Source organism: Haliotis rufescens, unplaced genomic scaffold (assembly GCF_023055435.1).
Source record: "Haliotis rufescens isolate VD_foot unplaced genomic scaffold, xgHalRufe1.0.p SCAF_163, whole genome shotgun sequence".
In the NCBI taxonomy this organism is placed as follows: domain Eukaryota; kingdom Metazoa; phylum Mollusca; class Gastropoda; order Lepetellida; family Haliotidae; genus Haliotis; species Haliotis rufescens.
In genome coordinates, this window is record NW_025963850.1 from 1 (window position 1) to 11,786 (window position 11,786).

Below are 11,786 nucleotides of genomic sequence, written 5' to 3' on the forward strand. Positions count from 1 at the left end.
CATCACTTCGGGCTTTCCTGTCACATTAAGCTGACACGCCGTGATATAACTGTAATACTGTTAAAAGCAGCGTTGAACCCAACTCACTCACTCACACACTCTGGAGATTTAATTAGAAAGGAAATTAGATTCAGCCCCACTCACACCCGACATTGACGAAACATGGTGATTGTCCCTTGCCGATCTCAAATTATCAAGATTTCATTTCAATTACATGTTATCGCAAGCTGTACTACCAACGCCGTTACAAACATTATCCTGTCAACAAAGTCAATTGTAGACAATGTCAGGGATAGATAGGGTTTAATAATGCATACCACGTTTACAGTAGCTGGTCAAAGGGAGGCAACTCTGTTTTCAGATATTATGTTAGCATTTGAAAAGTACGGAAGTTATCCTGACGAGACCTGGATACTGTTGGTAAAATGCTTACAGGCGTATTGTCAATAGAAGCATCACCTGTAGCTGTTCGTACTGGGCTAAAATGACTTTGTTTTCTGAATGTGGCAAATGAACGTAATAATGACGAAAGGTATAATGAAATGAAGTGCACTGATTTTTAAACGGCTTTAAATGTTGTGTTTTGTGTTGAACTCATTTTCCAAAATGGAAATAGTATTTTCCTGTTTTAAATCATACCATGAAGCAAATTTGTTCTTCATTTCATGTACATAAAACTTTGATCTCTTGATCACCACAACCATTGTACCTGTAACCTATTGTTCAGGTTGTGAGAAAGGGAGAGAAAGCGTTTACGCTTACTTATTCTATTTCTAGTGATATAAACAGAGGGACGGTTTGAATATTTGAAACGATGTACAATATGAAGGTTGTTTAGCACTGGGATCGAATTACGAATTACGAATATGTTCTGATTACTGACTTAAATAATCAGTTTTGTATTCAATTCAATTTAGACAGTTTGTGAATTTCTGAGTAATTTATCATTATCACTGTGAGGTGGAGGTATTTGAATTCGTCAGAGATGTTTGTATGGATAAGAGCGACAAAACCCTTTGCATAATCACAAGAAATCTCTGTTGTAAGCCGACTCCATTTTACGATTCTGACTTTATTAAAAGCATCACTATGAACTTTCATTATTTCCGGGAAATATTTCCCATGTAAGCCCCAATCCGTAGCATTCTAAACTTAATAAATATACAACGCCAGAGAATAACCAGTCTTGATTATCTACCGAAACACATTCCATTGGGCGTAAAAGGCAAAATAGGGGGGAAAACTATAGGAATGGATAACTGATAATCACTGATGACACCATGTCTTGTGAAAGTGCACGCATGTCCTGCCCAACAGGTAGCAGCCGCCATTGGTACAATCTGACTCCACGTGTAGGAGCCGCCATTGGTACAATCTGACTCCAGGTGTTCTTGAGGTAAACTTGCAAATGCAGAAAACACAAAGAAACACTGATTTGATAAATGTTTTTATTTCCCAAACATGATGACTGATGATATGCTCCCTGTTTACTGATTGCTGTATAGTAGACCTGAGATTACAATATTTCGGAACAAGGTACAAAGGTATGGTCGAAATGATAAAAACAGTTTGTTTTCATATTTATGTAATATTTCTTCTACCAAGGTGCAATTACACTGACAAAGAGGACCGTCACTGCAGGATGTTGAGAATGTCCTCCCATTCGATCGTGCATCTCTCTTTACATGTCCATAGTGCTTTGACCAGGTCCAGATAGGTGGCCGAACTGCCATTCCACTGCTTCCATTTAGTGAGTATAATAAAGATCTGCATATACATTGAACATGGGTGTGCAACTCTGCCCTGTTGGATAGCCACAACGCTGAGCCCAAGTTCAATCCCGATATACTCAAATCCCATCCCGATATGTCTCGCAACAAGTCCGAGATCTCGTGGAGTTACAGGAGTCTTCAGTCTCTCGTTCACACAGCGTTTTGAACCTACACAGAAATCTGTATTACTTGATGTAACACTAATTCTACCACAAAGGCTCACATAAACAGGTTTCTTTCTGTTTTGTGTGATTGACATGTGGTATCGAATTAACCTTTATTCATCTCCAATGCTCATCGATATTCCAAATAAGCAATACAAATTGACAGAAAAAGAAGTTGCACAAATCTTCCCATATACATATATGTCATCATAATAACGATCAAAATATGTTGAAAGTTATGCTGAACACATATGGCATATATTGCCAAATTTCTGAAATGAAATCATCAAATCATGATAAAGAATGTCGCACAAAATTATCAATTTAACGCACCTCTGCTTATGATCTGTTCGATCAGCTCGTTGCTTGACTGGTGCATTCTCTAGAACGAAAAACACACACAATCAATTGTGTGTCAAGATGACATGCTGTAGTATTTCCTGAAAGGCGTTGAACTCAAATACAGTATTATTCTTCAGGTGGGATCAAACTTCCCCTCTATAACACTTAATATGGGATGATAAACTTCCACACAATAATACTGAATATGGAATGATAAACAGAGACAATGTCTGGCGGAACAGGAGTGAGTATATAAAGACTTTGAACCGTATGTTCGTTACCATATATCCACTATTAAGCATATATACAGAATGCCACACGTGTAGTGTTAAATGATGTGTACATATATTACTACCATTATTGCACCTTAATGAACATATCTAAAAGGGCGTTATTAAGACGTACCTGCCACTGAAGTCCGGAGAAGCACGAGGCAATGTTCCCCATGCTGCCTATTCATGTATGACACTGACGTACACCACTCTGTGTGTTCCAACTGGAATGACTAAATCAAAACCTCTAAGCTATATGTGAGCACAGCGGGACGCCCCGGCACGAGAGGGGACACAACGTCTCACGCTCTCTCGCAATAGCTTCAACCAAAGATTTCGGAATTTCGGATTTTCGGATTTCAAAACTGATATAAAGGCGGAGTTTGGCAAAATGGTGTGTATGTGAAAGAGATTATAATATACCTATGTGGGGGTTATACCTCTTATCGTGCATTTTAAGTTTGTTGTCACACACTATGACCAACAATAATAAAGAAATAACATCACTGCAGTGTCGATAATTGACGTGTGGTCACAAAAGCAACATGCGGTTCAGTATGCCTCTTACACATGTAGATAAGAGAGCAGTGACAACTTCACTGAGATGCCTTTCTCCACTACGTCCAGCTGTTCAGTCAATAACCAAGCCAGCCCTTTCAAGGTGTCATGACTTATATGTTAGTCTTGCAACGAAGACAATAGACATGGAAATATTGCCACAAAAAGTAGTCTTTTAAAAAGGATAATAGGTCTCAATCTAAATAAGTTTCTAGAAATCATGACAATATCTGTGATAATGCAAGACAAAACTAAATACATGTTGTGTACAAAAGCTGTGGTACATTGTGGGTACTGGGTGACCTGGTCAACGTGTAGGATATATGTGGGCGTTATTTTGGCATTGATATGGAATACCGGCTAGCATAAATAGTTAGCGTGTTTAAGGAACATATTGCTGTCTACAGATATTTTCTATATATTTTAGGCTTTGTAAACTGCAATCAGCAGCCTAAAAACTGAAAGAACAAGACCATAGCATGGATCAACACTTGATGTTAGACGTGTCAGCAATACGAAAATGTCCATGATTGGACTTTAATCATGATTGGATCTTCTTCAGCTGTAGTCAAGTCGTCCACACGGACAGACGGACACACTATCATACCTCTTCCAAATGTCCACTGCAAGGTCCACGTATCATGAATTTTGTTGACAATAATTTCACATACATTCTAATCGTTGACTTTCTACGCCTTGTAAAACATCTTTCAAACGCAGGTAATGTGATGATCAACAACATTTCTATTAACAGTTCGTTCGTTACATCCATTTCAGTTTCCGGAATTTCAGATTGCGAATGACAGAAGAACCCAATTAGTTATCACTTGCACATTCTTCCGCGTGAGGGGCGGTAGGGTAGTCCAGTGGTTATAATGTTCGCTCGTCACGCCTAAGACCCGGGTTCGAATCCTCACATGGGTTCAATGTGTGAAGCCCATTTCTGGTGCCCACCGCAGTGATATTGCTAAAATATTGCTAAAAGCCTTCACTCATTCTCTCTTCCCCGTGTTCATATGAGGCAGAGTGACTAGTCGTTTCGAAGGACGGATGGATAATTAGCAATTGCTCAACTATAATGTCTCTCTGGGATGATAATTGTTATAATGTGGTCTCCAGCCAGAGCTGCACTACAGCGTTTCTATTGCTGTTGATATGTAGAATATCTGTGAAACAACTGAACATGTATGTTAAGCTAGGGCAGATAAAATGTGTAGCTCTGAAGCCCAGATGACAGTAAATCATGCATGCTGACGGTATCTTATATAATTAGTGTGAAACGTAGCATGCAGAAAATGTAATCTTCGATTCGCTGATGTTATTATTCAGTCGCTCAGGAAAGATAAATTTCGTTGCACAGACCAAACCTAAGCACCCACCCATCGTCAGCTACACAGAATTATAATTCTACTACATTTGTTACATGTAGGTTACAGTCAACGTCGCATATCATATCACACACGAGGTGAAGAAACGATATATATATCCTGTTACTATATAAGACATTTGTTCCTTTCTCAATACCAGCTTATCATCAGTTGGTGTGTGGCATTGTAAAGGAATGACATTTGGAAACACACGTACTTGACCTCATGGAATACAATTCTTCAATTACGTCATCTTTAAATAAAACCCGTTCTGTAATTGGAATAGATCTCGTCTAAACGCACATCATAAGCATGTGTTCAATGTGTTCAACTTCAGTGAAAGCAAAAGAAAACGCTGAACACAAATGAAATCATTGTACCGCTCTGTGCCGGTCACTGGTGGTTAATATGGAAGGATGGGTTATCTTTCGTGCCAATTCTCGGGAAAGAGCAAAAGACTCCAACACATTCCTTGGTGTGTGGAACTCAAAAGTTGTAGACTTTTAAACATTTTTGATAGCCGTTAATATATAACAGTATAAATAACAATAATCACATCTTTACCAGTCTTTCATATGTACAATCACCAACAATATTGAGAAAGTCGTGCATTCACATATACATGTGCACACATTCGAACACATTCATGCACTGGAAACATATGATGCAACCCCTGTCGTCCCTCTCTGATCCCAGCACATCCTTACCTTATGCCTGTATTATCAGCATACTACACGTAGGTCACCAAACATTGTATTTCTGACAACACCTTAGCGTCATGTCTTTACATATGATAGTATGTCCCACGACACTTAACATGCATGACACGAAGTATGACCCTTATATGTGTCACACAGTGATGGCCGTCTCTTTCACATGCACTGCAGGGGTGGGTGTGGGGGCTGGGTGTGGGTGTGTGTGTGTGTGTGGGGGGGGGGGGGGGGGGGGGGGGGGGGGGGGTGGGTGGGTGGGTGGGTGGGAGGGGGGGGGGGTGCGGGGGTGGGGGGGGTGGGGGGGTATATTTTCATTCATACTCAGTGGTTATAGGCTGCTTATCAAATCTTCTCAATGTCCACACCTCGTGGATTAAGCTGTCTACTTCAGATGCCCTAAAAGCGTGTTTGATACCCGTGAAGATGAAGATGAAGCTCAGGTTGTAGAAAAAGGAGGTACGTTTTTTTAACCACAAGTGACTAAAGTATTGAGACGAGAGACGTGTGTGTGATGAGGTTTTAGTTTACTCGAAAACCCTAAAATCGTGTGGGATAACACACGATATGTTAATGTTGAGCAGTATAATCAGTCAATTGAAGTTATGGTGTATCAATTGCCTGAAATGACCATTGAATGAAATTAAAACACCCTTGAAACATATATATATGTACTTAGTCAACATTGTTTTCTTAGTTTTCAAACTTCGGGCTTTCCTCACACATGGGGCTGACACGCCACGATATAACTGTAATACTGTTAAAAGTGGCGTTAAACCCAACTCACTCACTCACTCTTAGTTTTCAGAACAGAGCACAGAGGGATGAACTGGTGGCCAGTCTTGGCGACGATGTAATAATTATTTATCTCACAATAATGTCTGTTGCAGGAAACAAAAAACACCACGCGTCCATTGCGTGTCTGTTGATGGGCATTATTGAAGCATGTATTCATACATATAGATGCCACGAAACTCATGCAGTGATAAGACACGGCAAAACGACAGTAATTTGCACGCAATATCCTTCCCTGGATGTCGCAACTAACAAGACTGAGAGGTAGTGCATGCCGTACACCATAAATCCGAAAATCCGGAAATGTACAAATGACAGACAACAACTTCATACATTTCCTGAAGATTTTTCTGTAGAATGTCTCTCTCACACAAATGAAATAGAAAGGACCACAGTGTATTGTATCCTTTCTGGGATGCTGACAACAATAGCACATACTGTAAGGTACATGTGGCTTTAACGAGGTTTATGGGATTTTACGAGTTGAATGGGCTTGAAAACGCGTAGAGCTACAGAAGATGAAAAAAGCAGTGGTGTGGATTGGCATACTGGGGAAATAATACAATCATAATGTTAACCAAAGTAAACCGTTTCGTCATGTAAGTGTGCACCAATACATTTATCTGTGTTTCCTTTTCAATAGTACAAAATACAATATGGACATATACACGTTAGCAGGTCAGTTTGCGTTGAGAGCTCAATGGGATATGAAAACATAGCTTCACTTGAACTAATTGTGAAGGCGGAACATTCTACAGTTTAGTTGACCTCGATGTGTACGGGCAGCAGTTGAAAAAGCGACAGTAGTTCAGGCTTATCTATTATTGAGATCATGACTTGTATGTTTGTCATTCGAATTCTGTTTGAAGCTATTTGTAGAATGTAAGGGAGGATATTGTTGAATGTATGAATGTGGGATTTTCGAAACAACTAGTTTTGTCACCACTACAAATCTGTTGCAATGGTGCATAGATATGAGTGCGGCCACAACTGTATTAACATATGTTTTCCGCCATCCCTTTGCAATCAACAATCACTTTATCCTTCGCTAGTTGTCAAAATGTTTTATGGTACAAGTGTAAGGGACATTTCTGAATTTGATGCATCAGTGACAAAAATGAAGTCCGATGCAATTCCCTATTTTGACCATATGAGCCGTGTTTGTTCTTACATATAGAATACAGCTGTTGTAAAACACTAATTGGTTTTCATAATAATTCAGAAAGAAGACTCTACGACCGGCAACAGATCAACAGTACACTTGGAACAACTTTGCAAAAAAAATCAATCGTGACCGGACATTGTAGAGGCAAATCATTATGTGAGAGTAAATTATGTCTCCGGATTTTCGGATAACGGATGACGTTTAGGGCACATCTATTCATCCCTCGCTAGTTCATTCTCAAATATCACAAGAAACAGAAAGACAAGTTGTTACAAAAGACATCACAGCAATTTATTTATAACATTTATTCTTAAGACATACAAATAGAATCACAATGTATTACAAAGGGAAAGGATAACACTGAAGAGTGTTCAGTGTGCAACTTAAGGAAACAGGACATTATTCAGATCAGTGAGGATACAAAATTATGTACAGAAGCGTCAGTGAACCGAGTATCGCGACTCGATATTTAAAAGCGGGAGTTTCCTCTGAATGTGATACGCACATGCAGGTACATGCCTTCGCAGTTCTTCTGCTTCCATTTGGTAGGCATGTGTACAACTTGCATATATAGTGAATATGGGTATGCAAACGTACCTCGTTCGATAACCACAAGAGTAAGTCCAGGTTCGATGCCGACAATCTCGAACCCGATCCCGATGTGACTTGCAACAAGGCTGAGATCTCTGTCAGATACAGGGGTATCCAACATCTCTTCATTCACAGCATATGCTTGGTTCCAGTGTGTTGGCCCTATAACAGTCATCTCACAATAAGCATACTCTTTACATGTGCGTGTGTTTTGTGTAATATATTGGCTTTCAAATTACCCATTAATATTCTAAATTATCTTAACGTATCTAAAAGGGTATATTATTGAATACATATAATCGGATTTTCGAAACAACTAGATTTTTCACCACTACAAATCTGTTGCAATGGTGCATAGATATGAGTGCAGTCACAACTGTATTTACACATGTTTCGTCATTACGCCAATCTTTTCCACTATCCCTTTGTAGTCAGCATGCAAAAGCGTTCACATATTATCCTTCGATAGTTGTCTTAATGTTTTATGGTAAAAGTGTAAAGAACTGGACAGGATAACCATTTCCTTGTCTGTGACGGGTGCCACCAGTGGGACAGGATACCTTTTCGCGAACTTCATGGATCATCTCCATGTGATTTCATACCTGAGAACCACTACCGCCCATCACCAGTATTTGCAAACTTCAAACCAGGAAATATTCTTACAAATAGAATACAGCTACTACAGAAAGTAGAACACTAATTATCGCCCGTAATCAATCAGCAAGATTCTACGCCAACCCTTCTTAAATTGTTCAAAATAAGAGACAACAGATAAACAGTACACTTCACAGACTGTTCAATCGTGCCCGGAGTCAAATCATTATGTGAGACGCATTTATGTCTCCGGATTTTGGAATTACGGATGACGTTTACGACACATGTAATCATCCCTCGCTAGTTCTTCCTGAAATATCACAAGAGACAGAAAGACAAGTTATTACAAAAGGCATCACAGCTATTTATTAAAAGCATTTTTTCTCAACACATACAAACAGAATCACAATGTATTACAAACGGAAAAGATATTACTGTTTAAATGAAGAGTGTTCAGTGTGCAACTTGAGGAAACAGAAAATCATTCCGATCAGTCAGGATCCCAAATTATGTAAATAAGCCTCAGTGAACCTAGCATCTCGACTCGATATTTCAAAGCGGGAACCCAATCAATCAATGATAACTGTACATGAGGAGAGTGTTCGGTGTACTGCTCGTATATGAGAGAACTCAAATTTAGGCATGATTTCTCTGTATGTGGTCGGGGAAACTCAGTGAAGCATTACTTATATACCCACTCATGTATTCACAGCGTAAAGCAAGACAGCGTCATGTGAAAACAGCTCTCCGACTTGATTACACAGACACAGTGGACGGTCCCTGAAGGATGTTGAGAATGTCCTCCCACTCAATGGCACACATGTCATTGCAACTCCACAGTGCTCTGACGAGGACCAGGCTGGTTGCAGTTCTCCCGTTCTTCTTCTTCCACTTTGTAAGCATGTGCACAACCTGCATGTACAGTGAATAAGGGTGTGCAAACGTGACTTGTTCGATAACCACGAGAGTAAGTCCAAGTTCGATGCCAACAGACTCGAACCCGATCCCGATGTGACTTGCAACAAGGCTGAGATCTTGTTCAGATACAGGAGTATCCAACATCTCTTCATTTACAGCATATGCATGGTTCCAGTGTGTTGGCCCTACAACATTAAACTCACAATAAACTACCTATTTACTTGTGTTCATTTTGTTTGATAGATGATGTAACAACATTCGGTTCGCTTTCATTAATCCAAATTATTTCACTAAACAAAGAAAAATACGATACATACATACAGTAATTTAAAAAGAAATTAATGGGGTACACATAGAACTAAACTTCCTAAAATAGAATTATAAGACAAACAGATTGTTTAAATAAAGAACTAAAGGATGACTATGCTTGTCATAAGAGGCGACTAGCGGGATCGGGTGGTCAGGCTCGCTGACATGGTTGATGCATGTTATTGTATCCCAATTGCGTAAATCGATACTCATGATGTCAATCAGTGGATTGTCTGGTGCAGATTCGATTATTTACAGACCACCGTCATATAGCTGGAATATTGCTGCGTGCGACGTTAAACAAAAAACAAGCAAACCAAATAACAAACAATTTAATTTAACGTACATGTAACTCTCTCTGTCAGATTGGGTTCATTTTGGCAGTTTATCGAGTTCTCTGTGTTGGACAGCCTCTGGAATCGAATAAACACAGTTTCAAACACGATTGATAGCTACGCCATCACAGCAATAAAACAATAAGGATAATCTTACATAAACTAAACAAGACAATGCAATGACAAATTCACGTGAACATGTACACACGCATTACACATATTGACACGCTAAAGTTCGAATAGGGAAAGCATGTGAAATATGCCTATATACATATGTATACATAACATCTTGACCCACCTGATATCGGGATATTGGCCAGCATGAAACAATATTACCCATGCTGTCTGTAATTATGCCTCTACTTCACACATGTGTATCCCACAGCCAGCCGACACAATCTGATAGTTTCGACTGTACTGACGGGCTTTATATATCGGACTAGCATAAGGGGATTCCCCTTGTTGATTCACGTACATTGTCAGTCACCGGCATATGCTACAGTCAACTTACAACCGATTTTCGGATCGCTGATCGCGGAGTTCGGACTTTAGGATTTCATATCAGGCTGATGGGTATGGGTAAAATAGGCCGGTGATGATGCAGGTGAAGGGACAAGAAGTAGTCCTGAAACGTCGTTACAAATAATAGAGAAATAGTGATCTCATGTCTGTCTTCTTGTAGGCTATTCAACAAGTCATATCGATATTTGTCCTTTCTTGGCCATTTGTCATGTTCAGGTGCAGTAAATAATAAACCTGTTTATGTTGCCTTATGTTCAATGAAGTCATATTGTAAATTGACATTGGGATGGTTTTATATCCAAGTTGTTGACGCGTTGGCACAACACAACGAAGATCCAGTTAAAATTCCCATCAAGGGAACAATGTCTGACGTCATGTGTCTCTCGTCGTGTAATTGAATAAGGCTCCGTGTGCCACAAACGATTATTATATTTAGGCTAAAGAGTGGCAATGGTGATAGGGTTTATTAAAGGTTGTGTTTACTTCGATAATAATTTGTCATAAACCTGGTTTAATACTTTTAATTCATCCAGAGATATTGACCCCTAGATTCAACCAAAATGAGCTGATTCCTTTTATAGCTACCATTTCACTATTTGGTGTATTTAGTTCACTTGTTCATTCGTCTTTTCATCAGCTAAGGTGTAGATGAGCCTGTCGTCCTCATTTTCCTTATCAGCAATACACAGTATACAAGAACCATTAAATACATCCCATCACATTTCCTTCGAGGTTACGATTACAAATGCTTCTGTCTTCAGTCTATGTTACAGACAATAACTGAATAAATACTAAAATAGCCAACTAATAGTATACACATTCAGATATCATCCGACCTAATGTCTTCAGGGGTTTGCACATAATATTTTCGGCTCAAAGCAATATTACCAAGGAAAACGATATGTATAAATCGGTATGTGCAGGAATCTGACACTGGTATATGATACGTTAAAAGTGAACCTTGTTTAAACCGATCGATTACGATAAAAATCCTTGATCCGAAAATCCGAACAAGGCTATAAATACATGTCGCTGTAGGAACTGTTCATACCGGAATGTACACATTGTGTCAGGGCTTTGCGGGAAGGTTGGTTGTCTATATAGTGTCATACTCAAGTTGATCACAGTACGTAGGAACAATTATGTTGCTGTGCTGATACAGAAATGATATACTTCTGAATTACATATGTCAGTAGCGGGGTGTATGCATTTTAACATGCTACATTCATTTGAAAAGTTGAAGAAGAAATGAGGGCAAATATGATCAATGATCTGGATTGGGATATTGAGGAAATGATATGATACGTTGTTATCTACATTCACATGTCTAATCATATAAGTGTTCACTAAAACACTTTAACTGGTTTAATTG

General features: G+C 39.2%; 1 protein-coding gene across 1 annotated transcript; it reads right to left on the reverse strand.

Annotated features, from left to right (window-relative positions):
- Positions 1–1,611: 1,611 nt before the first annotated feature.
- Positions 1,612–2,316, reverse strand: LOC125381047. Its single transcript, XM_048397191.1, has 2 exons — positions 2,270–2,316; positions 1,612–1,940 (listed from the first exon to the last, which is right to left on the reverse strand). The coding sequence occupies exons 1-2, from the start codon at positions 2,313–2,315 to the stop codon at positions 1,633–1,635; spliced, it is 354 nt and encodes a 117-aa protein (XP_048253148.1). The 5' UTR covers position 2,316; the 3' UTR covers positions 1,612–1,632.
- Between the last annotated feature and the right edge of the window lie 9,470 nt (positions 2,317–11,786).